This window comes from Chrysemys picta, chromosome 9 (genome assembly GCF_011386835.1).
Source record: "Chrysemys picta bellii isolate R12L10 chromosome 9, ASM1138683v2, whole genome shotgun sequence".
NCBI lineage: Eukaryota > Metazoa > Chordata > Testudines > Emydidae > Chrysemys > Chrysemys picta.
The window spans coordinates 101,787,406-101,811,577 of NC_088799.1; the positions used below are offsets into that span (position 1 = coordinate 101,787,406).

A 24,172-nucleotide genomic window follows, 5' to 3' on the forward strand; every position below is an offset into this window, starting at 1 on the left:
CTTGTCACTTCATCAGAGGCAGGATGTAGGATCCTCAAAGCTAACAGCTTTCCCCATTGTCTTTCAAGTGTGTGCTGGGGTATTCTTATCATTGTGTTGCCTTCCTGCTTGTTTTTCCTCCAGGCCCCTATTATGCTAGATCAATACATTCAGACAGGACAGTAACAACCCATTGTAACTATATAGTAACTTTGCTTCTCTAAGCAGGTCTCATACAGTGTTACAGATCAGTACTTACCTTACCTAGCCGCCCCACGTCCCCAACAGTCACTACAGCACTGGACAGCTAACGGGGAGAGGAGTGATTTAACCTAGGTATATGTAAACTAATGTCAGCAGGTTAATGCCTTACATTCTGGAGTCATCTAAAATCAAGCTCGTTCTCACATTTAACGGACTCTGAAATTACATTTTGCCTTATCTGCTGGATAGGTGTGTGGAGGGGGGAAAGTGAGACAGACGAAGGCGCACACATCGTCTCAGAATGGAAACGCACTGAACTGCAGCAAGGGATGTTTAGGTTGAACATTAGGAAAAAGTTCCTAACTGTCATGGTGGTTAAACACTGGAATAAATTGCCTGGGGAGGTTGTGGAATCTCCATCTCTGGAGATATTTAAGAGTAGGTTAGATAAATGTCTATCAGGGATGGTCTAGACAGTATTTGGTCCTGCCATGCGGGCAGGGGACTGCACTCGATGACCTCTCGAGGTCCCTTCCAGTCCTAGAATCTATCAATCTATGAATCAATACTAATAAAGGGAAAAATCAATATTGTATTTTAAGCTCCTCAACCAAAAGGTTAGAGACCGGGTTGCTTAAAGTCAGATTCCAAAATAACATTTCTCCAGGTACCGAGCCCCTGAAGCTCCCATTGACTTCAGATTAAGTGACTTGCCCAGGTGACCTAGGAAGCCCCCAGCAGTCTGGTCTCCTGGCTTCTAGTCCTGCACTGTAGCCATAGGCGTGTGGTTGTCTAGAGCACATCCCTGGTATGGTTGAGCTCACAACGCTGCAAAGAATTTGTAAATAAGTTATTAAACCTGTGCTACTCAGGTCAGGGTTAATTTACAAAAACCACCAACCAACCATCAAGATTTTGGACTCAAGCTAAGGTGAACGTAAACTTTTAAAGTCTAGAGCAGAAGTGACATACAGTAGGGTCTGTTTTCTAGTACTGTTTCTTCAAAGGAAAAAAAGGAGCAGTGACTGGTCTGTGAATGTTACTAAAAATAACCGGGGGGGAGGGGTGCCGGAGAAGGAAGGACAGCCTGAGCACTGCCGCCATGGGGGCGTGGGGGGAAACAGCCCTGACTCCGGCTGCAGCGGGGCGCACAGCCACTGACCGTTGAAGCCGAAGAAGTCACAGAGCTCCAGTAAAGTCATGGAATCTGTGACTTTCATGACCTAGTTATGTCCTTAGTTATGAGTAAGCACTGACTAACAGCTCTGTGCTTTTCAAATTCCCTTTATTCTGGGGGAATGTCTCCACATGACAGTTAGACGGTGTAAAAGAGGGTGTGAATCTAAAGTAGGATAGCTATTCCAGAGTAATGCTGTGTATGGACCCTCTGAATCCAGGGCAAGAATTTCTTTTTTTGGTTTATCTTAATGCACTTCCAAAGTGGATTAAGTTAATTCGGAAAAAGGCTCTTTTATTAACAGGGTCCACAACTGTCCTGTCATTTAAAGAGCTAGGGAGCTGTGCACTTCTAAAGACCGCCCAAATGGCATTTTCTTGGCACAGTTTAACATTTTATACAAGGAGAAAAGGGGTGTCAGCTGCACCAGAAAGTGGGTAGAATGTGAATGAAAAGTAACTGCATTGCCACCTAGTGCTAGTGTCAAGAAGTGACCCATTTCATCTCAAATCAATGTCAAAGTGACAGGAAGTAGCATTTACATGGCTACATTCCTGCGGGAGGGTCAGATTATGACATTTCACACTGTATAGGATTCTGTTGCCACATGTGCACAGAGCCCTAAAGGTAACAAAGGTTGATATCTATTTCATCTCTAATGATACTTATTATAAAGGATGCTCCTTTTATGTACCAATTTCTTTCCAGCCTGCAATACCCAGCGTCTGTCACTTTGGTTAGCATAAAACTTCCAACAACTGCTACATTTAAACTAGTGTCTTCCTTTCTAATCCTTGGTTGAAGGCACTCCTAACTTTCAGAAACTTTTCCTTTGCTAGTTTAGAAAAAGGTGGCTGAATTCCAGACAGTGATGCTAATGTTCCTATTATCACCTCTTGTCTGACAGTGTGCCTTACTCACGGTCATCTGAGAAGACTTGAACTTGGCCAGCGAGGACAAATCTAATCTTGCAACATTTTGCTGTGACCAGTTTGGTTTTTTTGTTTGTCAATCCCTAAGCAGCCTGCTTTTCTGGTAGAAATTTGCCAGGTCCCAGTTGTGGATCATGTGTCTGTGGTTTTCTAGTTATTGAACTGCAAGCATCAGACAGAAGCTGCATTTTCCTACTTTTCATTCTTTTCTCTCCCTCTCACCCCTATTGCATACTGGCTTTTTTGCCTAAATAAGAAACATGAGCAGACTTTAACAAGTTCCTGGTAACAAAACGTGAGACCCAAATTGCTGCTAATATGGGGCAATAATTAAAAAACGCTGTGATTTAAAATAACATCTTAAACCCTACTGGATCTTCTCAACAATGCTACACACATTTAAGTTTGAAGACGTCTGTACGATAGTCTATTGTATTACTGAGAAGCAGTACATGCCGATGTAGTTACAGACTATTTAAATGGAAACACACATGATGAAAGCGAAGGCTCTATGTACACCCCGGCTTTTTGCCTGAACACCCAAGTGAAAAATGCCAGTTTCTGCATTCTCTTAGTTTACTGTATGGAATTAGCTTGTTTACACCAGAAATAGTAAATAGGAACGGCCGTTTTGCCTTCTGTGTACCATTCACTATTCTGTATTCCTCCAGCATTTCCCCTTTTACTTATCTTCTCTCTACACTAAACAGCTCCCATTTTCTGTCTCTCGATTTACCCTCTCATTAAAATACAAGGAAGCTATTCAATTCAATTCAATTGAAAGGCAACAGTTAGTCAAATATATTTTTATTCATCCTTTTAACAAAATTACAATCAAGTAACTGTAATAAAAGAAAACAAACATTAGACGGTTCACATCATTACAACAGCTGAAAAAAAATCGCAAACTTGTCAAGAAGTCTACTAAAAATGGCATATGGACAAAAAAAATATAGCAATTCAAGTGTACTCACATTGCATTGTGATATGTAACGTAATAGACACAAAAAATTCATTTACCGGGAAGTGTCTTCACTATTCATAGTCAGGAAACAAAAAATTATTCACAACATCCTAATCAGGACCTACATTTATCTCTTCATTTTGGCCTAGCACTACCCTACTTCTTAAAAAACACACAAAACCAAACAGAATTTTTCTCCTTAATAAGCTTCAGTTTTGCCAGAAACACCACAGAAGCTAACTCAAAAGAATTTGTGGCAAAGCGCCAATAATTTTCTTCCTTGATTGATAAGAAAAACTCCATTACCCTCCCTTATACTGTCGTCTTACGTTCCTGGTCACACCGTGATGCCAGAGCTAATACCATTCTAGTTGAGGTAGATCATTTTAACTATGGTAAGATCGGAGAAGTAAATGGAATACCTTTAGAATATGTACAATGTATGGTTTTTTGGGGGAGGGGGTGAAGTTTGGAAAGGGAATTTAACAGACAGGATATTCTTTCAAACTCTTCTCCCTCTGGAACAACCTATTATTAGCTGATGTTCAAGTTTTCCAGAGGCTGAGCGTTTTGCTGTACCTTTTATTAAAGTCTCTGAGATCACATCCTCGTTTTGGGGCTTGATACATGTCTGAAGAGGATGATATGACAGGGTTGCCTGGGCTCGCAGGGGACTGGATTTACTGACCCACGAGGTCCCTTCCAGTCCTAATGGCTTCCAATGAAACTTATGAGGTGGCCTGTTCCAATTTGTTTAGAGCTAGGTCTCTTATCAGCTAACTGGACTGTACTTCGTAGTGGAGGCTGCCAAGGGGATTTAGAGGAGAAAGAAAATCCCTAATCCACCACGGAAGGCCAGCTGATATGATTTTTTTTCTTCAGTTCTTTCTCCCCATCTTTAGGAGGCATAAGAATGGCCAGAAAGTAACCCTACTTGAAGCATAAAAGCACACATTAGGTTATGCTTAGAATTTACAGCAGGAAAGCATGGTGAAAACAACCTCAAACATAGCTAAGGAGAATATTATGAACAATCAACGAGTGATCATGATGGTCCCTTCTGACCTTAAAGTCTATGATGTACAATCGCTAAAGATAAATACCACCAGCAGAGACAGGTGAAAGAAAGTCAGCCCCTACTTCTTTAAATAGCTTTCAAGTTCTCAGAGGAGAAAACCAAGAACAAAATAGCATCACTATGTTAACCAGGGGGAAGAGTGAGGCTTATTCCCAAGGAGCGGGCTTTCACCGTCTCCCCAGCCTGGGACGTTACGCAGGGCTACATGGAGAGAACCAGTCCCAGCAGCAGCTGGAAGGCTACCCATTTAAAGTGAGAGACTGCAGTGGTTTTTAAACACAGCATAATTAACCGATGAAACTCACCGTCAAAAAGAGATTAGCGGCCAAGAGCTTTGTAGAATTCAAACAGGATTAAACACTTGTGTGGTTAGTGACAACATCCACTGTTATGCCAGGAGACTTTTGTATATACATATATTTTAAAGAAAAGATATAAATCCTCCTCTTTGGTTTCGGGAGCCGCTAACTGGGGGTGTTAGGAGAAACTTCCTTTATAGACAGGTAGTTATTCCATAAATACCCTTGAAGATTTATTGCACCTTCCTCTGAAGCGTCTGGAATCGGCCACTGTTAGAGACAGGATGCCAGACTAAATGGTCCACCCGATCTCCTGGCAGTTCCTATGTTCCAGCAGTGACAAGCTGTAAACAAGTGTTTATTGTTTTACTTCTCACCAAACTGAGCAAGGGGCTTCACAGAAGAACCAGTTCTTGCTTCAAACCGCCTACAGTCCAAATGTGAGGCGTGAGCAGAAGTTAAAAAGGCAAGTAGTCAGAAGAGCTGGGCTTAGGCAGGAGGAGGGACACTGCGGTGGGGCCAGTCGCATGGTTTATGTACATGCACATCGTGGTGGCTCTGGATAGCATTTTTAGCAGAGATGGAAGGTGGCAACAGTCAACATTTTATCTTGCGAGTGTCACCAGAGAGGTGAGTTTTCAGCAGGGGTTTGCTGAATGGAATGTGGGTGTCTGCCTTGCAGACCAGTCACTGTCAATATTCAGAAATCCTCTGAGGTAAACAAAGAGCAACAAAGAAGTCTTCCTCACAAGGCTTTCACTTGCAAAGCAGGTCTTTCTCGGCCCTCATTTTCAGATGTGGAGCTCTCTGGATTCTCTATCCAAACTAAAGAGGAGATTTCCTCTTCCACAGCTGGCTTATTGACATTCAAAAAGTCATCCCCCGGACCGCCCTGAAAGAGAATACAATACATTATTTTACAGAAGATCTTCAGTGTCCTCAGGGCTCGGTCTCTCTTTTAGCTGCAGTAACAGTCAGTTTTACAGGGTATAGAGCGTACAGTTCAGAGGCAGCTCAGGACCAAGAGCATGTCTTACGGAGGGGTATGTGGGGGCGTAACTGCTCCTCCTAGGAAAGTGACAGGGCCTCGGTTGGTGCCAAGGGTTGGCCAGAGTCTCAGGAGAGCTTCCCGTGCCACAGCTGCTTATCTGAGAGGGGCAGGCATGCGAGCGGGACATTCCAGATGTCAGGGCTGATCCCCACAATGCTGCCAAGCTGCACATGGGGTGTATTCCCCATTCTCCCCATGGACATTGAGCTCATACAGGTGGGAGGCTGTTGTTGCTGGGATCAGATAGGGAAGAAGGCGGCAGGGGAATATTAGGAGGGAGGAATATTGCAGTAGTTCTAACCTGCTGGACTAGAACCACCATTAGAAGAGCCTCAGTGATCACTGGATGCTGCAGTCTGGACTCAGGGGGAGCTGGCGTAGAGCCTGAACTTAGCCTTCCACATTGGGCTGAATTACAACGGGAGTATCTAGTCTGCCCCTCACCATGGGGAGTGGGGTTTCTTGGGTTCACGCTGCCCAAACTCCCTCCCATTTGAGAGGCTGCAGGAGGAAGAAGCTCTCTCCTCTACTTGATCCTGTCTTTTCTGTAGAGACTCATCTGAAACCCCTTGGGAGCTGGAGCCCACCAGACTTCCCTCAGTGGAAGCTGTTCAGCCCAGGGTGTCCTCGTCCTACAAGGGCTCCAGGAAGAGACACCCTTAGTCGTTCTTTAGTCCTCTATAACGCTGTCAAGGACAGTATATTTTCCAGATGCAGAAGACAGAGACTGTAGTGAGCCGACAGCTGCTCTATAAATTGGGAATGGCCTCACTAGAAAGGTTCAATGAACTGTCTCCAACTGCTGGCAGGAAGGAACTACCAGCTGTGTCTGGATTGGCCCAGAGATTTGAGGAGAGAAAAAGGGATTTAAACACAATTAAATGTAGCATAACCAGGATAACAATCACAAAGGCGCAAAGTGCCTGTGACTTCACAGTAGCATGTAATTAACCCCATACACCAATTCATGGTGGGGGTCTGTCGGGCTCCTCAAGAAGGGAGATTGGAATGTCCCTGAAAAGCAGATTAATTGGGTGGTAAAGAGAATCATTTCATGGAACTGGAAGAGAAAGTGCAAGCTTTGTGGAATAGCATAATGGCATTTAGTAAACTAGTGAGTCAGAAAAAGTTTACACTGCTTAAGAAAAACTTAACTGAGGACATAAAACTCTTCGTTTTAGACTGTACTTGTTTTTGTATCATTCTCATTGTCTTAAATACTTGGTCTATGTATAGTGTAAAATTCTCTTTAAAATTATTTTAGATTATGTAAAGGCAAAATATTAATATAGGAGGTGGGACTGTAGAGACAACTTCGAATTCTGAGAGATCACTTGACAGCCAACAGGCAGATACTAACCTGGAAGTCCTCAATTTGCTCTCCAAACATACGTTTAATAATTTTTCTAGGGTCAGGAATTTGTGGATAAATTAGTATCTTGAGCCTTTAGAACAGAGAAATAAAAGTGTTAGATGAAAACAATTTCTTAACCAAAGGAAGACCATTTCCTCACAGACCATGCCCCGTTCTCTCCACCTCCACTCCCAACAACAAATGGAAAAGGAGTTGTACATACAAGCCCAGTTTTGTCTTTCGATATTTCTGAACAACTCCCACAGAAGTCAATGGTAGGGTTACCATATTTCAGCAAGCAAAAAAGAGGATGGGAGGAGCCCCACCCTAGCCCCGCCCCCGTCCTGCCCTAGCCCCGCCCATCATGCCCTAGCCCCGCCCCTGTCCCGCCCACTCCCCCCCTCAGAACTCCCAACCCTCCCCCCGCTCCTTGTCCCCTGACTGCCCCCTCCTGGGACTCCTGCCCCTAACTGCCCCCAGGACTTCACCCCCTACCTAAGCCTCCCTGCCTCTTGTCCCCTGACTGCCCCCTCCTGAGACCCTCCCCCCATCCTAACTGGCCCCCTAGGACTCTACCCCCTACCTGTCCCCTGACTGCCCCAACCCTTATCCACACCCCCACCCCCAGACAGACCCCTGGGACTCCCACGCCCCATCCAACCATTCTCCACCCTCTGACAGCCCCCCCCAGAACTCCTGACCCATCTAAACCCCTCTGCTCCCTGTCCCCCTGACTGCTCTGATCCCTCTTCCCACCCCTGCCACCTGACAGCCCCCCCCAAAACTCCCAAACACCCCCCACTCCTTGTCCCCTGACTGCCCCCTCCTGGGACCCCTGCTCCTAACTGCCCTCCAGAACCCCACTCCCTACCTAAGCCTATTCCTTGGCCCCTAACTGCCCCCTCCTAAGAGCCCCCCACCCTAATTGCCCCCCAGGACCCTACCCCCTACCTGTACCCTGACTGCCCAAAACCTTATCCACTCCCCCATAACCCCCCCCCAAACTCCCAATCCCCCTCGTCTCTTGACTGCCCCCTCCAGAACCTCTCTGCCCCTTCTCCAAGCCCCTGGCCCCCTTGTTGTTGGCCTTCGCCTAATGTCTCTGTGAGCTTGCTCAGGAACGGCCGGAGCCGCTCGCTCCAGCACGCTCGTCCCAGCACGCCGGGCAGCACGGGAGGAGGAGCGGGAGAGGAGCTCCAGACTGCCGGAGGCGATCTGCGAATGCAGGGAGGGAAGGAGGGAGGGAGTGATCTCTGCTGCGGGGGAAGCAGAGGAGGGGTCTCTCTGGCTGTCAGAGCCCCATGTAAGTGGCACCATCCGGCCAGCTGCCCTGTTAGCCGCGCGCGCTCTGCATGCGGGGGCGGGGAAGTCCGGACATTTACAAATTCCCCCCGATCGCTATTTTTAGCTCAAAAAGCCGGACATGTCCGGGGGAATCCGGACGAATGGTAACCCTAGTCAATGGGAGCTGCAAGTGTGCAACTAATGCATATGCAACCACTGAGTGAGAGGAACTGCCTTTTTCTTAGGTAGATAAACCACACAGCGTTAGTGCAACCAGAACATATTTGTTCAACTCAAACTCAACTCTAGAGCTCCGATTGGCACCTCCATATTAATGATGTATGCAGAGGTATAAAGGGAAGATAACCGTTGTCAAAAATATACATACTACACATGAAAGGTAAACTAAAGCAGAGACGGACTGCAATGTAACTCAAACAGGGGTGGCCAACCTGTGACTCCGGAGCCACATGCGGCTCTTCACAAGTTAATCTGCGGCTCCTTGTCTAGGCACCGACTCCGGGGCTGGAGCTACAGGCGCCAACTTTCCAATGTGCTGGGGGGTGCTCACTGCTCAACCCCTGGCTCTGCCCTCACTCCATCTCTTCCCGACCCCAACCCTGAGCCTGCCGTGCCCTCGCTCCTCCCCCTTTGCCCCCAGAGCCTCCTGCACACCAGGAAACAGCTGATCGGGAGGTGCGGGGTGGGAGGGGGAGGCGCTGATCGGTGGGGTTGCCGCTGGGCGGGAGGCGCTGGCAGCATGGGGGAGCTGATGGGGGGCTGCTGACGTATTCCTGGGGCTCTTTGGCAATGTACATTGGTAAATTCTGGCTCCTTCTCAGGCTCAGGTTGGCCTCCCCTGCTCTAAAAGTCAGGAAGTAACAGATTTTAATATAAAAGCGGTATAGATATTTACCTTTTCAGGTACACTAGTAGAATTATAGTAGCTACTGCTACTGTTAATGGAACAGTGAGTATTAAAACAATATAGAATGTGAAGTCTGTGTTTTCACCTGGAAAATAAAACAAAAAATCCCAAAGGATTTAGAATCATAGAATCTCAGGGTTGGAAGGGACCTCAGGAAGGTCATCTAGTCCAACTCCCTACTCAAAGCAGGACCAATCCCCAGACAGATTTTTACCCTAGTTCCCTAAATGGCCCCCTCAAGGATTGAACTCACAACCCTGGGTTTAGCAGGCCAATGCTCAAACCACTGAGCTATCCCTCCCCCCTAAAGAAAGTGAAGTGCTTCAGGAATAATGAAAACAACGTTTAATGCAGCGCTTCTTTTCTGGCTACATGATAGACTCCTAAGAACATTCAACTTACAAATGCTTTTGTAAGCAATGAAAGTGGCCACTAACTTTTCAAAATGTGACAGATGAAAAGCAACAGCTATGAAAATTCATGCAGTAAAGCTAACTATCTTCAAAGAGAGGGTTAAGAAGGAACTTGGTCACAGCTAAAAGTACCTCACAGGAAGAAAGAATCTGACCAATCAAGCAGACGAAAGCATAAGAGGTCTCATGGCTAGAAGTTGAAGTTAAAAAAAAATTCAGATCAGTTCAAAGAAAGATTGTTCTTACCAATGCTCTTCTCCTCGCTCCAGTCACTCCAGTGACTGCTGCTGTAACATATTGTTTCAAGCCTTGCTCTCACTTTGACGACGTACACAGTGTTAGGATGAACACTGGAAAGCTGAGCTTTAGTGAGCGCTTTCACCTTAAAATAAAGAAATGAAAGATATTTCCTTTTTTCTTGTATCAGGATACATGACACTTACAAACTTGGTTTCATTGCGTAGCTTTAATATAATCAGACTGAATGTTTTGACTGAAGCCCCATTTGACTTTTATATTTTTGAACTCCATAAAATAAAAGGGGTAAAAGATAAGGAATTTAGATTTTCACAGTAGGTGTTGGCCTTTAACTAAACAATGATCCAAACTGCCGAAGCAAGGTCAATCAGAAGTCAAGGTTCAAACGAGCTGACCCCAGTGTTTCTGCTACAACACTTAGCCTCAAAGATTAAACCGAGGCTGAATGGCCTGGAGGGGTGGTCTACAAGCTCCTCCACATACCTGCATGAGTTCTACTGCCTTCCCCTCCATCTATCCGGAGGGCAGAATTGCTGCTCACACTTTCCCTACACCGGAGTCTGCCCCTATCCCTACGAGACGTGAAATGCCTAAGAACCTTCATGTTTATTCTGAGCCCAAAGGACCAATTTCTCCGGGGAAGTTTGATAACATGTTTGGGCATTTGTCCTATCTCAGCGGTTCTCAAACCGTGGGTCAGGACCCCAAAGGGGGTTGCCAGGACTGGTATTAGACTTGCTGGGGCCCCACGGCCCGGGACTGAAGCTGAAGCCCGAGGGCTTCAGCTCAGAGCGGCAGGGCTCAGGCTTTGACTTGCACCCTGACTGAGGCTCAGGCAGGTTACAGGCCTACTGCCTGCGGCTGAAGCCCTTGGCCCCCAACCCTGGGGCAGTGAGGCTTGGGCTTTGCCCCCCTCCCCCCTCAGGCTTCAGTCCCCAGTCTGGGGTCGTGTAGTAATTTTTGTGGTCAGAAGGAGGTTGCAGTACAATGAAGTTTGAGAATCGCATCTATTTCTCTCATGTTTCCTATGAGAGAAATAAAGGGAGGACTGAACAAATTCATCTAGTGCCTTTTTTTGGTGTGTGGACCACTCCGTTTTGTTTATAACTTATTGTGTACACAGTCCTCAGGAAAGGACTCTTGCTTTGCCAAGTTATAAAGCACTGAAACTAGTATCTAGCATACTACGCTGTTTTCCTTACTGATTTAATGGCACACCTAGTTGGGTTACTCAGATATAGGCATGCACAAGCAAGTCCACATCCACACATTGATATAAGTGCAGTTGTATTGCTTTGCATGTGTGATTGTTTCCCCCTTTCCCTTACCCTCAAATCTCCTTGCTTACTACATGCACAGAACCACAAATCAGCATGTTCCTTTTCTTTGTGATAATCAAAGTCGTGAAACCAAAGTAGATGAATATGAGGCTCTGATAGGGTAACGTAGTCGTGCTATATGTTTCTGAGGAGCTATTGCTCCGTTCAGACGTGTCCCTGTTTTGCAGAGTACATTACGTATATATCACTGATATGGTAAATGGGTAGCTAAGGCGAGAGACTCAGAAAACTGGCATTCGTTTCAATGCATGGTCATATTACTGAACCTCATTTCATGAGAGGAAAACCAGTTATGTCCACATATGCAGTTTCAAGTAAGTTAATAAACCTACACATTTCTGCTCTGCATGCAATTATAGTTCTTCAATGGCAACACTTGAGTTGCTATTAACAGTTTGAAGAAGATATTAAAAAAAACCACACACGACAAATTTCAGTTCCATTGTAAATAATTAATGAAAAAAAGTTACATCATGTGGCAGAATGGAGTCCGATTTGCTGTCTTTAAGTTCTACTTGGTAAAGTAAGCAATGTGCTGGAAAGGTGCCTGGCTTTTGCCATTCTAAATGTATTTCATCTTTGATCATTGATACTGCCACAATCCTTGGAGCTCCGGGTTTTACTGAAATAGAAAAAAATCCAAATTTTTGAACTAAGTTTATTTTGACATTTATAATATGATTAAAGTACATACCAGTTAAAAAGAGTCACTAGATACATCAGTACAAGGCATAATGCCCACACAGCAATTAGGACATTGAAAAGTGAGGGAAGAGCTTGACAGATTCAATATCAGGATAGGGTGACCAGATGTCCCAATTTTATAGGGAGAGTCAAAGTGTTTCAGGCTTTGTCTTATGTAGGCACCTATTACCCCTAACCTTGCCCCAATTGTTCACACTTTGCTGTCTGGTCACCCTTTATCAGGATCAACAATACTTTTGATGAATTCCCAAATCAAATCTCATGAAAAGTAAGTAGCAGATAAGATGTAATCATTGGTCATATTGTCTGGAGCATAGAGCAGAAGTTCCATTTACATGGAAGCATTTACTAACATGTCAAAGATAAGTCAACCACTAAAATGATGCTTTCATTTTAGGAAATCTGAACATGACCGTGAGAAGGCAGGCTCAAAAATGGCGTAAGTTAAACTACTCAGTAATGTCAAGTCCTGGTATTTCAAAATACAGTGTAATTTCTCACACCAGGAAGTCAAACTAATGAGAATATTCTGCCAAGAAGCAACATGCTGAATGAGCTAGTTTGCCTTGCAATAGGATACAGCCTCTCAAAAACTAGTCATCACACCACAAAGAACTATGATTAGCCCCAGAGTTTCAACATCAGAGAGTGTGGCCTAAGATACACCAAAGAGTGCCCTTCATTTGTCAAAAATATTTGGCTACTTTACAATAAAATTTACAGGAAGCTGTGAACAAATCTTAAGCCCCTGACAATTTTCAAATGCCACAGACTGGCAAGAAGGTTGAAAGACCAGGATCCTTAAGGACAAGGGGCTGTGTAGTTTAGGTGAATGATAACACACACAAGGGGAAAAATACCCTAAAATCTCCCACGATTACTGCAAAAATTTGGTACCTGCAATGAGTCTCAATTGCAAGCGGATAGCTGATCAGATGCATCTGCTGTTCTCACTAAGTGCCGGTGACTCATACCCAGGGGAATCCAAAACTTTGGATTCAAGATGGAAGAGAATGGATTTAAATGGCTCCAATGCTATCCGGTTCCAATCTCCTATCCCCAACTCCCAGAAGACCTGACACATCTAGGACAGTGGTTCTCAAACTGGGGCCGCCGCTTGATCAGGGAAAGCCCCTGGCAGGCCGGGGTGGTTTGTTTACCTGCCACGTCTGCAGGTTTGGCCGATCGTGGCTCCCACTGGCCGTGGTTCGCCGGTCCAGGCCAACGGGGGCTGCGGGAAGCAGCGCGGGCCGAGGGATGTGCTGGCCGCCCTTCCCGCAGCCTCCATTGGCCTGGAGCAGCTCACCGCGGCCAGTGGGAGCCACGATCGGCCAAACACGCAGGGAATACAGTGGGACCATTCCTGTAGTTGAAGGGCCAGATCTTTGGCTAGTGTAAAGTGGTTTAGTGCTGAGTTTCAACCAGAGGCATCATTGATGCAATTTAATCTTGATAAGATGATCAGCCTATTACAAGAGAATCTTGTGTGTTCATGCACAATTGATGAATGTTACATAATGTTCTTATTAGAATAAATACAGATATGTATCCTAGGTGTATTCTTATCAGGTTAAACCAGCTGTTCTTTTTTGCACTGAACGATACATGATCAAAACAAATTCCATTCCCTTTTCTTTGACTGATATTTAAATCTAACACTCTTTGCAAAATTACATAATCTACCTTTTAAACCTACCAATTGTTGTTGGATTTTTGTTTGCACAGACAGGCCTAATTTCCTCCGAGTTGTCTCTGATCAAAATACTGATAGTTGGATACCCGTTTGTGGAATTTGGGATTGAAAGACTGAAATTACATCCAAAGTTATCTCCATAGATATAATTCTGGCACTGTTGGTGATTCCCCAGGCCCTCATACCTACAAGAATAAAAGGTAAACATACTATGTTTTAACTTCAAATGCCAGGGCAATGATGGTCACATTTGCTTTTAAACTGGCTTTACAAGATTGTCAAAGTGGGTTACAGGAATAAGAGACGGGATTAGACTGAATAAACACTGTCATTTCACTCAGACTTCAAGGAACGCCAAAGCATGAAACATATTATTTTTCTGTACAAAGCTGCAGCAAAACAGAAGCATGTCTTGGGCCCTTTAACTCAAATCATTACAGACAACTCTGCTACCTCTAGCCTATATTTTAAATGTTTTAAACAAATATTTATTCAAAATACTCTGTTCCAGGAGGGCAAACATCCCCAGGGAAAAAGAATTCCACCTCCGATTGATTCCTTTTGACATTCCCGCATCCCGAAAAGGGAAGTTAGTCCACTCTATGATGGGAAGTAGCTAGTCCTACTCCTGTAATTTACTAGTTGGTATAGAGCAGAGGTCCCCAAGCTTTCTCAGTCGCAACCCCCTTACTCCTAATGTTATCTGCCCATGCCCCCTGGAGCCATGGTCAGGAACAGAGACTGTGGTCAGGGACTGGGAGCGGGGCAGGTCTGGAGGCCAAGGGCGGGGTTGGGGCTGGGCAGAGCTGGGTGCCGCTCCCTTCCCCACCCCGTGGGGGCTGTCCTGGGCCCTGCTGTGCCCCCCCAAATGTTCTTCTGCATCTCCTTAAGAGGACAGGCCCCACAGTTTGGGGACCACTGTTATAGAGCCACTCAGTGTTTGCCTAATCCAGTCAAGAGTCCCTCCCACAACACCCACTCTTCTAATTACCCACCTTCCCCAGCTGCCCAAGAGAATTGCCGCCACCCGCACACCTTCCTCCTCCTTACCCTCTGGAAGCAATCACAGCAGGCTCCTCCACAGAAGCAGGGGTTCTGCTGCTGTAAATGCCTTCCCTCCTGTCCCCCCCCCAGCAGTGAAGGAAAACTCTCACTGCCTCCGGCACCACAACAGGAGTGCAGTTTCTGTTTCCCATGCGTATGAGGTGGGGAAGCTGTGGCAGTCTCTCTCACATATGTACCTTCAGCCCCCCCACGCCGTCCCACCCCACACTATCCACCTCCCTGTTGAGTGTCTACCACCTTCAACCACCCCTGAATTTTCAAGAAAATTAGAGTACAAAGATGTACTAATACTGTACTCCTTCCTTTCAGCTGGATTATTCCAGGTAATCACCACTCTGGACTGGTGTGAATTTGTTGCCAGCTAGTGGCAACAACCTAGGCAGCTGAGAGGCCTTATATTCACATTCATCCATTTTCCCAACATGGGTTGTGCAGGAAAGAATTGCGGGAGAGGGGTGTCAAGTGCTACCCCAAGAAGGTTCAAAGTCCCCTAGAAATTTAAATTATTTTTTCCAATCAGGCCCAGGGCTAGGTTACCATTGCTACATGTAAGAAGGGGTTGAGGTGAATAGTTTTGGACAGCGAAAAGGTCATTTCTCCCTGTGTTTAGCTAAACAAGTACCACAAACATCCTGGTATTTGCTCTCCAAAAACATTTGCAGAAAACTTAGTACTCTTAGTATCTACCATTGGAGTGAGAAAGATAACATTTTTTATGGAGTCAACAGAAAGTAAGATGTAATGTAAATTTAAAACTGAAAAAAACTTTGAAAGTTTTCAAAAATCTCTCTTTACATCTCTGCAGAAGCTAATGCAGTCTAAAATTTCAGGAAAGACATCAATATCGGAGAGTGTGCACTGGTTAGTGTAAATAAATATCTGTGCCAAATTCTTCCTCTCTCCACAACTCTGTTGTCTTGCAACAGAAGACTATTTATGGAAGACAGTTGGCAAGTGAGCTGGAGATGTTAAGGTGGCACCCTACTCCATGACTTCCAGGAATAAATCAGTTTCTTAAAGATGGAAGATAAAACCAACAGATAGATTTTTTTAAAATGAGTTTCTGGGGCAGGCCAAATGCTTCATATAAGCAAATCAGCTCCCAGAGAGCCAGCATGCTAGATGGGACTCTCAGTTATAGTTTCTAGATTAGAGCTTTGGGATCCTTCAATGCAATTGGTAATAAAAAAAAAAAAGTCAGAGGTATACCAAGCACTTTTAAAGCAGGTGAAAAAAATCAGTCAATACAAACCAGTAGTACAGCGTGTAGTTGGTACTAGCACTTGCATTCCATCCAGGAAGCCATGTACAGATCATGTACTCTAAGTCGTACCAAGTGCAATTTATGCCAACAGCAGCAGTGCCTGCAGCACCTGGAATGCAAATTTAAGGACTTCTTAGAAAGATTTTTTTCTACCAGTAAGTGCCTTTCTTTCCCAAATATCAGAGCACACTCCCTTTGGTTAGTGAATATCTTAGCAGTTGCCATTGTTCACCTTCCACTATCCCACCCGAAAGGCAGAGTGCGGGCTTCTTAGACTACAGTGAATGCCTTCATTAGTCAGCAAGTGAAAGTCACTCACTTGTACAGCATGGCATGCCTGAACCTGTGCAGGGCTCCCTCTAAACACAAGTGACCCAGAAAAGCCTAAACTGTTGCTTTCATTGAATCTGAACAAGTACCAACAATAGTTTTACATATAGAATGAGATGGTGAAACAGGAAGTAGTATTCCAATAAAATGCAGGTGCTTTAGAACTAGTTAAAATTCTTGGCAGTTAAAGGAATATTGTTGCAAAGCCATGAACAGCTGCTGCCATTAGACACCATCAATGCTTACCCATGGTTACTGGGATATTATAGTTATTTTCATGTACTTTGAATATGGAAATAACTGGCTCTAAAATACTATTCACTGGCAACATGAGTCAAAGTCGAGTTTTACTCATGACTAGTGCACCTCTAAGATACCGCTACTGTATTCAAAACACTAGCAACCAAGTGACAGAATGGTAAACACAAACGATTACATAGCCAGCATGAGTTGGGATGTTAACGGGATATCCCAGAGGGGGGTAGAGCAGCTAAAGAATCAGGTTCTTCATATTGAATGTCATGTCACACACACGCAAAGTGGCAAAATTGCATAGGTTGAAGAGTTTCTTTTTTTTAATTTAATTTCTTCATTTCCTTCCATCTTCTGCTGTCTCACACTGCATTAACTGATTACATCTTAGAGAAGAAATAAGTATATCTGGTAACGCCACAATAATCCTCAGGCGCTGCACATACACGCTACTTCCATAAAGAGCCCAGTTTCCAAGCCTGGAAACTCACTTCTGCTCCCGAACTTGTTTCTTCTGCAGCAGCGACTACTTGAGGGTTTATTACAGGAAAATTAAAATTGTGCTTAGATACTAAGGTGACAGATGCCTATGCAGAGAGCTTTTTAAAAACAAAAGTCTGTTTAGCCCATTCAGTCCCACTGCTGTGGTGCATCAGAACAGTCCTTAGACCAGTACTCCTAGGACACTGAATCCCTTTCATCAATGAAAGCTTCCAGATCTCAGCGTCTCGCTGCAACTTGACTTTTCTTTGCAGGTAACCTGCCAGCAGCAGTCACCTGCTTTTTTTGCTTCCATTACTGTCACTTGCTTTCATGCTCCCTTCTCCCTGTAGCTCTCTCTACTCCCAAGCTACTGGACTCTGCCCTGTGGCCTGTTACTTATCAGTCCTCCATACACCTGTCTCATCCCCGACATTACCCAGAAAATGTGTTTCCCTGAGCCATTCTCCCCTGGCCCAATCACTTATATTCTCCTCGTTTTTTAAAAGATGAATTCAGAGATGAGAAGTTTAAAAATCAAATTTGTTAGCAGGGCACACAGGGTAGTTTCACCATTATAGAGGTGCACTTTAAGAACCAAACATGTGACAATTATTTCCCACTTGTATGCAGTATTGTTGTACCTGTGTTGGTCCCAGGATATTAGTGAGACAAGGAGGTGAGGGAATATAGTTTATTGGACCCACTTCTGTTGGTGAGAGAGACAAGCTTTCAAGTTTAGACAAGCTTTTGAGTAAAGCTTGTGTAAACCTGAAAGCTTGTTTCTCTCACCAACAGAAGTGGGTCCAATAAAAGATATTCCCTCCCCCACCTTGTCCCTCTAATTTGCTATCTTACTTACCTGCCAGGATTGGCGTTCAGGATTTTCTGTTTCTCCTGTAAGAGCTAATAATATAGGGGGGAGGGATAGTCTGCTAAACCCAGGGTTGTGAGTTCAATCCTTGAGGGGGCCACTTAGGGAGCTGGGGCAAAATCAGTACTTGGTCCTGCTAGTGAAGGCGGGGGCCACTTAGGGAGCTGGGGCAAAATCAGTACTTGGTCCTGCTAGTGAAGGCAGGGGCTGGACTCGATGACCTTTCAAGGTCCCTTCCAGTTCTAGGAGATAGGATATCTCCATTAATTTAATTTAAAACAACAAACAATCCTGAACTAAGGTCCTGGCAGGTGAGACAGTGTACAGTTTACTTTTAAAGTGTATTGGGATGTGCAAAGATACAGACACTTTCAGTTAATTTAAGATTTTAACAGAGTTTTATTTTTCTTAAGATTCAGCTTTCTAGTACTACATCCCAGAAAGCAAGATGATGTGTATTTAGTCAGATATAAAGAAGATAACATGTTCAAGGCTAGGTTTTAGAGTGGGTACCTTTTGGTGGAGTAAAAATCTCCACCCAGTTGCTTGGTTCACTTGTATTATCAGATTTGCATTCACTTCTCACTCTGAAATGAACCTCCTCATTCAAGGATACATCTTCCTCACGAAAAAGTTTCTTAGTCCATTCCTAAATTTAAAGAAAAAGAAAACTTTTAAATGCCCAAATATAGTAAACACAAACTACAAGGAAACCATAGTTAATGTAAAAACATATCAGAACAAATCAAAAGGCTCACAGCTGGTTCTAGAACTAAAGGAACAACGAGGATTCTTAAAAATCCAAACCAAAAGCAATGAACAGCCATTCAGCAAAAACAAAAGGTGATGATCTCTTGGCAGGCATACTCAAACATATCACTCAAGAAGAGAGTCTCTTAGTCTAAATCCAATTCCCCGTGGTCGTGGACTTACTGGCAACCTACAGAGATCCAGAACGGAATATGGAGGAGACTTTTCTTCCTACAGGCAGTCTTCCAGATCTAATAAGGCAAAGTCAGGAAGTTTACACTACCTCTGTCTAAATAGAGGACTTCAAAAAATACAGGGATGTCAATCCAGCACCTTTCACCACTCCATAGTCACACAAAACATTAACAGAAGAAAAAGCATTTAAAGCCCATGTCAGAGCAACAACAGTAAAAAATGTGCATATAAGCAAACAATCATTGAACAGGTAGGGAGCCAAACAGCCATTAACATTCCAAATACAGCAGATCAGAATGCAAAAACTGCAGCCACAAAACAAACTGATGAATGGCTTTCCCTTAAAAGGACCAGGATATCCTGGATTTTGCAGGAAGAATACAGCACTCACAGCTGGGACGGTGCTGTAAACATCTTATGGCCACATCTTATGGCCACAATAGTGTTTAGTGTCTCCATGAAGCATCCTCTCGGGACCTGGAGGACTTGCATCACATCAGGTTTGACTGCATCCAAGACACAATGACTTGGGGGCAGTTCAGGAAAAAAGTAAAGTTTGTTAAAATTTGGAAGTTTATGACTATCTAAACTAGGTTGACCACAGATGTCTCTCTTCTGGACCGGGAGCCCACTTTGAGGGGTTCAAAGTCAGGGTACAGGGCCCTTGCAGGAAACTCAGTTTTGTGTAGCTTGAAGATGAAGACAGTGTGGTATGTATTAGTTAAAACAGTGGTTCTCAAAGCAGGTCCACTGCTTGTTCAGGGAAAGCCCCTGGCGGGCTGGGCCGGTTTGTTTACCAGCCGCGTCCGCAGGTTCGGCCGATCACAGCTCCCACTGGCCGTGGTTCGCCGCTCCAGGCCAATGGGGGCTGCGGGAAGCGGCGTGGGCCGAGGGATGTGCTGGCCGCCCTTCCCGCAGCCCTCATTGGCCTGGAGCGGCGAACCGCAGCCAGTGGGAGCCACGATCGGCCGAACCTGCGGACGCAGCAGGTAAACAAACTGGCCCGGCCCGCCAGGGGCTTTCCCTGAACAAGCGGCGGACCAGCTTTGAGAACCACTGGGTTAAAGTACCTTTAAAATGAATACTTAATAGAATGGAAACATGTGTCTTTTCTATTATGCTGTTTGTGAATTATCACTAAGTCCCCTGCTCAAGAACGAGGCTGGCTGCTGCTTTTGAGTGCTGAATATTCCACAACCCGTCATGACATCATAACGGCACCAGGTGAGATTTTTTTCAGACCAAAACCCCTCTTCCTTTCCCCCAGACCACAAAGTGCATACTTGGGTCAACCAAAATATTTTATAATTGTGTTGATTTCACCAAATTATTTCAGTGAAAAAGACTCCAAAAAGTCAATATGTTATTTTGAATAATAAAAGTAACATTTTCAAATTCAACTTTTCATTTCAAAATTTACTTCTATTTTATTAAAAAAGGTAAAAATCCATCAATAATTTTTTTAAATTGTTTTGTCGAAATTTGGGTTTGCTTGTTTCTGGTCAATTCAAGATGATTTTTACCCCCTTGTTTGGCCACCAAACCTAAACTAATTATTTGCACAGCCCTGCACACGACCCCCCAAGTATATAAATCCATTACAAGTGTATAACATCTGAGAACAGTTACAGGCAATTTTATTTCCTTTCATTGTAAGAATAAACATTTACTGGAACATTGTGGAATTCAAAGAGCTGGGGAGGGGAAACATACCCGGTTATCTTGTGGGATGCCATTAATCAAAATTTCACTGCAGTATTTTAGATCACAGCCACTGCTAATGCCCTCTGCGGGATTCCAAGTCCATTTCATTTTACAGAGCTGTCCAAATGAATAATGCAGGTTGGATGGAGGTGGGAGAACTTTTCTTCCTATAAAAGCAAAGGAAAAAGTTTTAAATACATATTTCATGGGTGCTATAAGTAATTTAATTAGTGCTGGCCAAAAATTTTCCATCAAGACTATTTCGACAGAAATTTCATTTTAATTAAATGAAATTTTCCACCAAAAGCCAACAGTTTTCTTGAAAAAGAACCCACCCTTTCTGGCCAAAAAATGAAAATCAAGTTTTAAACTGCAAACTTTCACATTTTGACCCCTCACCCCCCAAAAAATAAAGGCCTTGAAAAATGAAAATTAAAGCTGGTCAGAAAATGTTTTAAGTTTCATGTAATGAAGCTGAAATCCTAAGAGGTTTATATTACAATGATTTAAAATTTAATCTGCTTCAGTTTCACAACTCTACTTAAATAAAGAATAAATAAATAAAACCCAGTATATGTTTGAATTTATTTTTAAACAGTCCTTTGATAAAAAATACTGCTTTTGCAATGGTTCAGACCTGACTGTAAAGCAACACAACTGAAATATTTGCCCAATCAATGCTTCCGCTTACTTCCCCAAATCATACACAAGTCTGAAGTTGAGGGGGTAGGGAGTGAGGTGTCACACAAGCCTGACTGATTGGGTGGGCAGGTGCACACAAAACCTTCTTCATCAGGAACTACATTTTTTGGTCAGATTTTATTCAGCATCAGCAAAGGGTTTACAGATGGCTGCTGATGCGAGAGTTTCTGCCCAGCGGCTGACAGATGAACTGTTCTCTGTCATCACCTCATATGTCTGCCCATCCCATATCCAGACACCTAATTAAGAACATAAGAACAGCCCTACTGGGTCAGACCAAAGGTCCATCTAGTCCAGTGTCCTGTCTTCTAACAGTGCCAGTGCCAGGTGCCCCAGAGGGAATGAACAGAACAGGGAATCACCAAGTGATCCATCCCCTGTCACCCATTCCCAGCTTCAGGCAAACAGAGGTTAGGGACACCATTCCTGCCCATCCTGGCTAATAGTCACTGATGGACCTATCCTCCATGAATTTATCTAGTTCTTTTTTGAACCCTGTTATGGTCTTGGCCTTCACAACACCCTCTGGCAAGGAGTTCCACGGGTTGACTATGCGTTGTGTAAAGAAATACTTCCTTTTATTTGTTTTAAACCTGCTGCCTATTAATTAAACAAAAAAATAGGCAATTACACAAAGTCTTCATTGTGACGCGATTACGGTTGCTACAAATCCACATGCCTAACAAGTCTACAAAAGCAAAGAAACAAAAGTTACGCTACCTAACAGTACATACGCTCTACTCCTTCATCTACAACCACCATATACCACAGCCCAGACACAGCTACCTTAATTCTACCCCTTAGGGTACGTCTACACTTACCAGAGGGTCCGGCGGCAGGCAATCGATGTTCTGGAATCGATTTATCGCGTCTGGTTTAGATGCGATAAATCGATCCCGGAAGCGCTCGCCGTCGATGCCGGTACTCCAGCTCGGCGAGAGGAGTACGCGGCATCGACAGGGGAGCCTCCCTGCCGCGTCTGGACCCGCGCTAAGTTCGGACTAAGGAACTTCGAATTCAGCTACGTTATTAACGTAGCTGAATTTGCGTCCCTTAGTCCGAAGTGGGGCGTTAGTGGGGACCAGGCCTTAGAGATACTAGTCTATCATCACCTCTTTTAAATTCTCTTCTACAAACAATGCTTTGCCAAATCACTGTTTCCCAACATAACCAACTGCTACACCAAACATTCACAATTACTAGTATGGGACAAAGTAAGCTGGGAAAGCGTTGTGTGCACAAAGGCAAAAGGGGAGACAAAGTTAAGGCTGCAGTGTGTGGCATACAGTAGTTATGGTAACAAGGGGTGCGATTGTAGGTGGAGACGCAGAGAATGTGTCCTGGCAGGTGGCTTAAGTTTTTATTTGGGGGCTTTTGTGAGTTTGTAGCAACCCTAACTGCTTCAGAACAAAGGTGTGTGTATTAACAGATACCGATTTTGCGTTTAGAGGCATAATCTAGTTTTTTTTATTTAAAAGAATTAGTCTTTCAAACTACCACCTTTGGGATAGATTGTGGCTTGGACTTCACACACACCTAAGTGAGTGAGAGGGCATTAAAAACTTTCCCTTCCATGGATTAACCTGATCTTTAACTCAAGTTCACAATAGGCAGGACCAGGATGCGATAAGCAGTAATAGGGTAGTATCACACTACTCCCCCTCAGAAGAACGGTGACTCACAGGTCTCTCCTGGAACGAAGCAGCTTACGCAGCTCTGGTCTGTGAGTGTGCACAGGCACAATCTAATCCTGAATAACTACTCTCGCAGCCAAAAGAGTACATGGGGAGGGAAGAAAGGAAGCAAGGACCAAGAGGAGAAAACCAGGTTTATCAAGAAAAATGGCTTGGTAGGAAGGTAAAAAGCACAAACCATGCCAGACTCCCATTCTCAAGAGTTACCAACCGAAGGGCCACTGATTCTCAAGGGGCAGGGAGGTCTTTTTGTTTAAGGCTACTGTTTATTATATCTAATGGAACAGGCGCTAAAAAGGGCCAAATGAGATTGGTTTCTACATGGGAGTTAGCCCTCATGATGTCCGCTGTATAAGCAATACCATCATCAAGAGGGCTCACTGGGGAGAGACAAACTGGTATCATAATTACAAGTTTCAGAGTAACAGCCGTGTTAGTCTGTATCCGCAAAAAGAAGAACAGGAGTACTTGTGGCACCTTAGAGACTAAGGTGCCACAAGTACTCCTGTTCTTCTTTTTGGTATCATAATTAGGGCCCTACTAAATTCATGGCCCATTCTTGTCAATTTCACAGCCATAGGATTTGAAAATTGGTAAATTTCATGTTTTCAGATGTTTAAATCTGAAATTTCACAGTATTGTAACCATGGGGGTCCTGACCCAAAAAGGGGTTGTGGTGGTGGTGGGGGGTGTTGCAAAACTGCTGTAAGGGGGCCAAGGGGTTGCCACCCTCACTTCTGTGCTGTCTTCAGACCTGGCCTCAGAAGGCAGCATCCACAGAGCTTCCTGGAGCTGCAGGAGGTTCCCAGAGACGAAGGTGGTTCTGATCTCCCCCGTGCTGCTAGGAGCATCCCAGCCAGGGCCTCCTACCTGCCAGTCCTAGCCAGGCTGGGGAGGGACAGAACTTGTCCTTCCCTTGCATGGCCATTCTCCGGGGGAAATCAGACCCACCTCTGGGTGCCTCCCCCTGCTGCCGGAAGCTCCGGGTCTGGGCAGCAGACCTGAAGGTTCCTGCAGCAGGGGAAGGCAGTTGACAGTGGGTCTGATCTCCGCCTCAAGAGTGTCTAGGGGAAGGATTAATCCTGTCCCTTCCCAACCCAGCTGGGACTCGCAGCTAGGAGCCCCTACCTGGGATGCTCCCAGCAGCACGGGAATCAGATTTCATGGGGAAGGGAAATTTCATGGGGAAAAATGTGTCAGAGA

The 24,172-nt window shown here is 44.6% G+C and overlaps 1 protein-coding gene across 2 annotated transcripts in view; it reads right to left on the reverse strand.

Moving 5' to 3' along the window:
* Positions 1 to 3,083: 3,083 nt before the first annotated feature.
* Positions 3,084 to 24,172, reverse strand: part of IL13RA1 (interleukin 13 receptor subunit alpha 1) — a 31,044-nt gene continuing 9,955 nt past the window's right edge. The window contains exons 1-10 of one of the 2 annotated variants that reach the window (XR_010590317.1): positions 20,583 to 20,740; positions 18,438 to 18,573; positions 15,977 to 16,097; positions 13,663 to 13,844; positions 11,732 to 11,883; positions 9,910 to 10,045; positions 9,239 to 9,335; positions 7,045 to 7,129; positions 5,986 to 6,513; positions 3,084 to 5,525 (exon numbers count right to left, since the gene is read on the reverse strand). Coding sequence is in view for 1 of the 2 variants with exons in the window: in XM_065556768.1 (XP_065412840.1) it covers positions 5,379 to 5,525; positions 7,045 to 7,129; positions 9,239 to 9,335; positions 9,910 to 10,045; positions 11,732 to 11,883; positions 13,663 to 13,844; positions 15,977 to 16,097; positions 18,438 to 18,573; positions 20,583 to 20,740 (1,214 nt within the window). In the remaining variant the exon portion in view is untranslated. Of the gene's footprint in view, positions 5,526 to 5,985; positions 6,514 to 7,044; positions 7,130 to 9,238; positions 9,336 to 9,909; positions 10,046 to 11,731; positions 11,884 to 13,662; positions 13,845 to 15,976; positions 16,098 to 18,437; positions 18,574 to 20,582; positions 20,741 to 24,172 lie in introns of those variants that run through there. The other variant, XM_065556768.1, reaches the window with a different exon arrangement.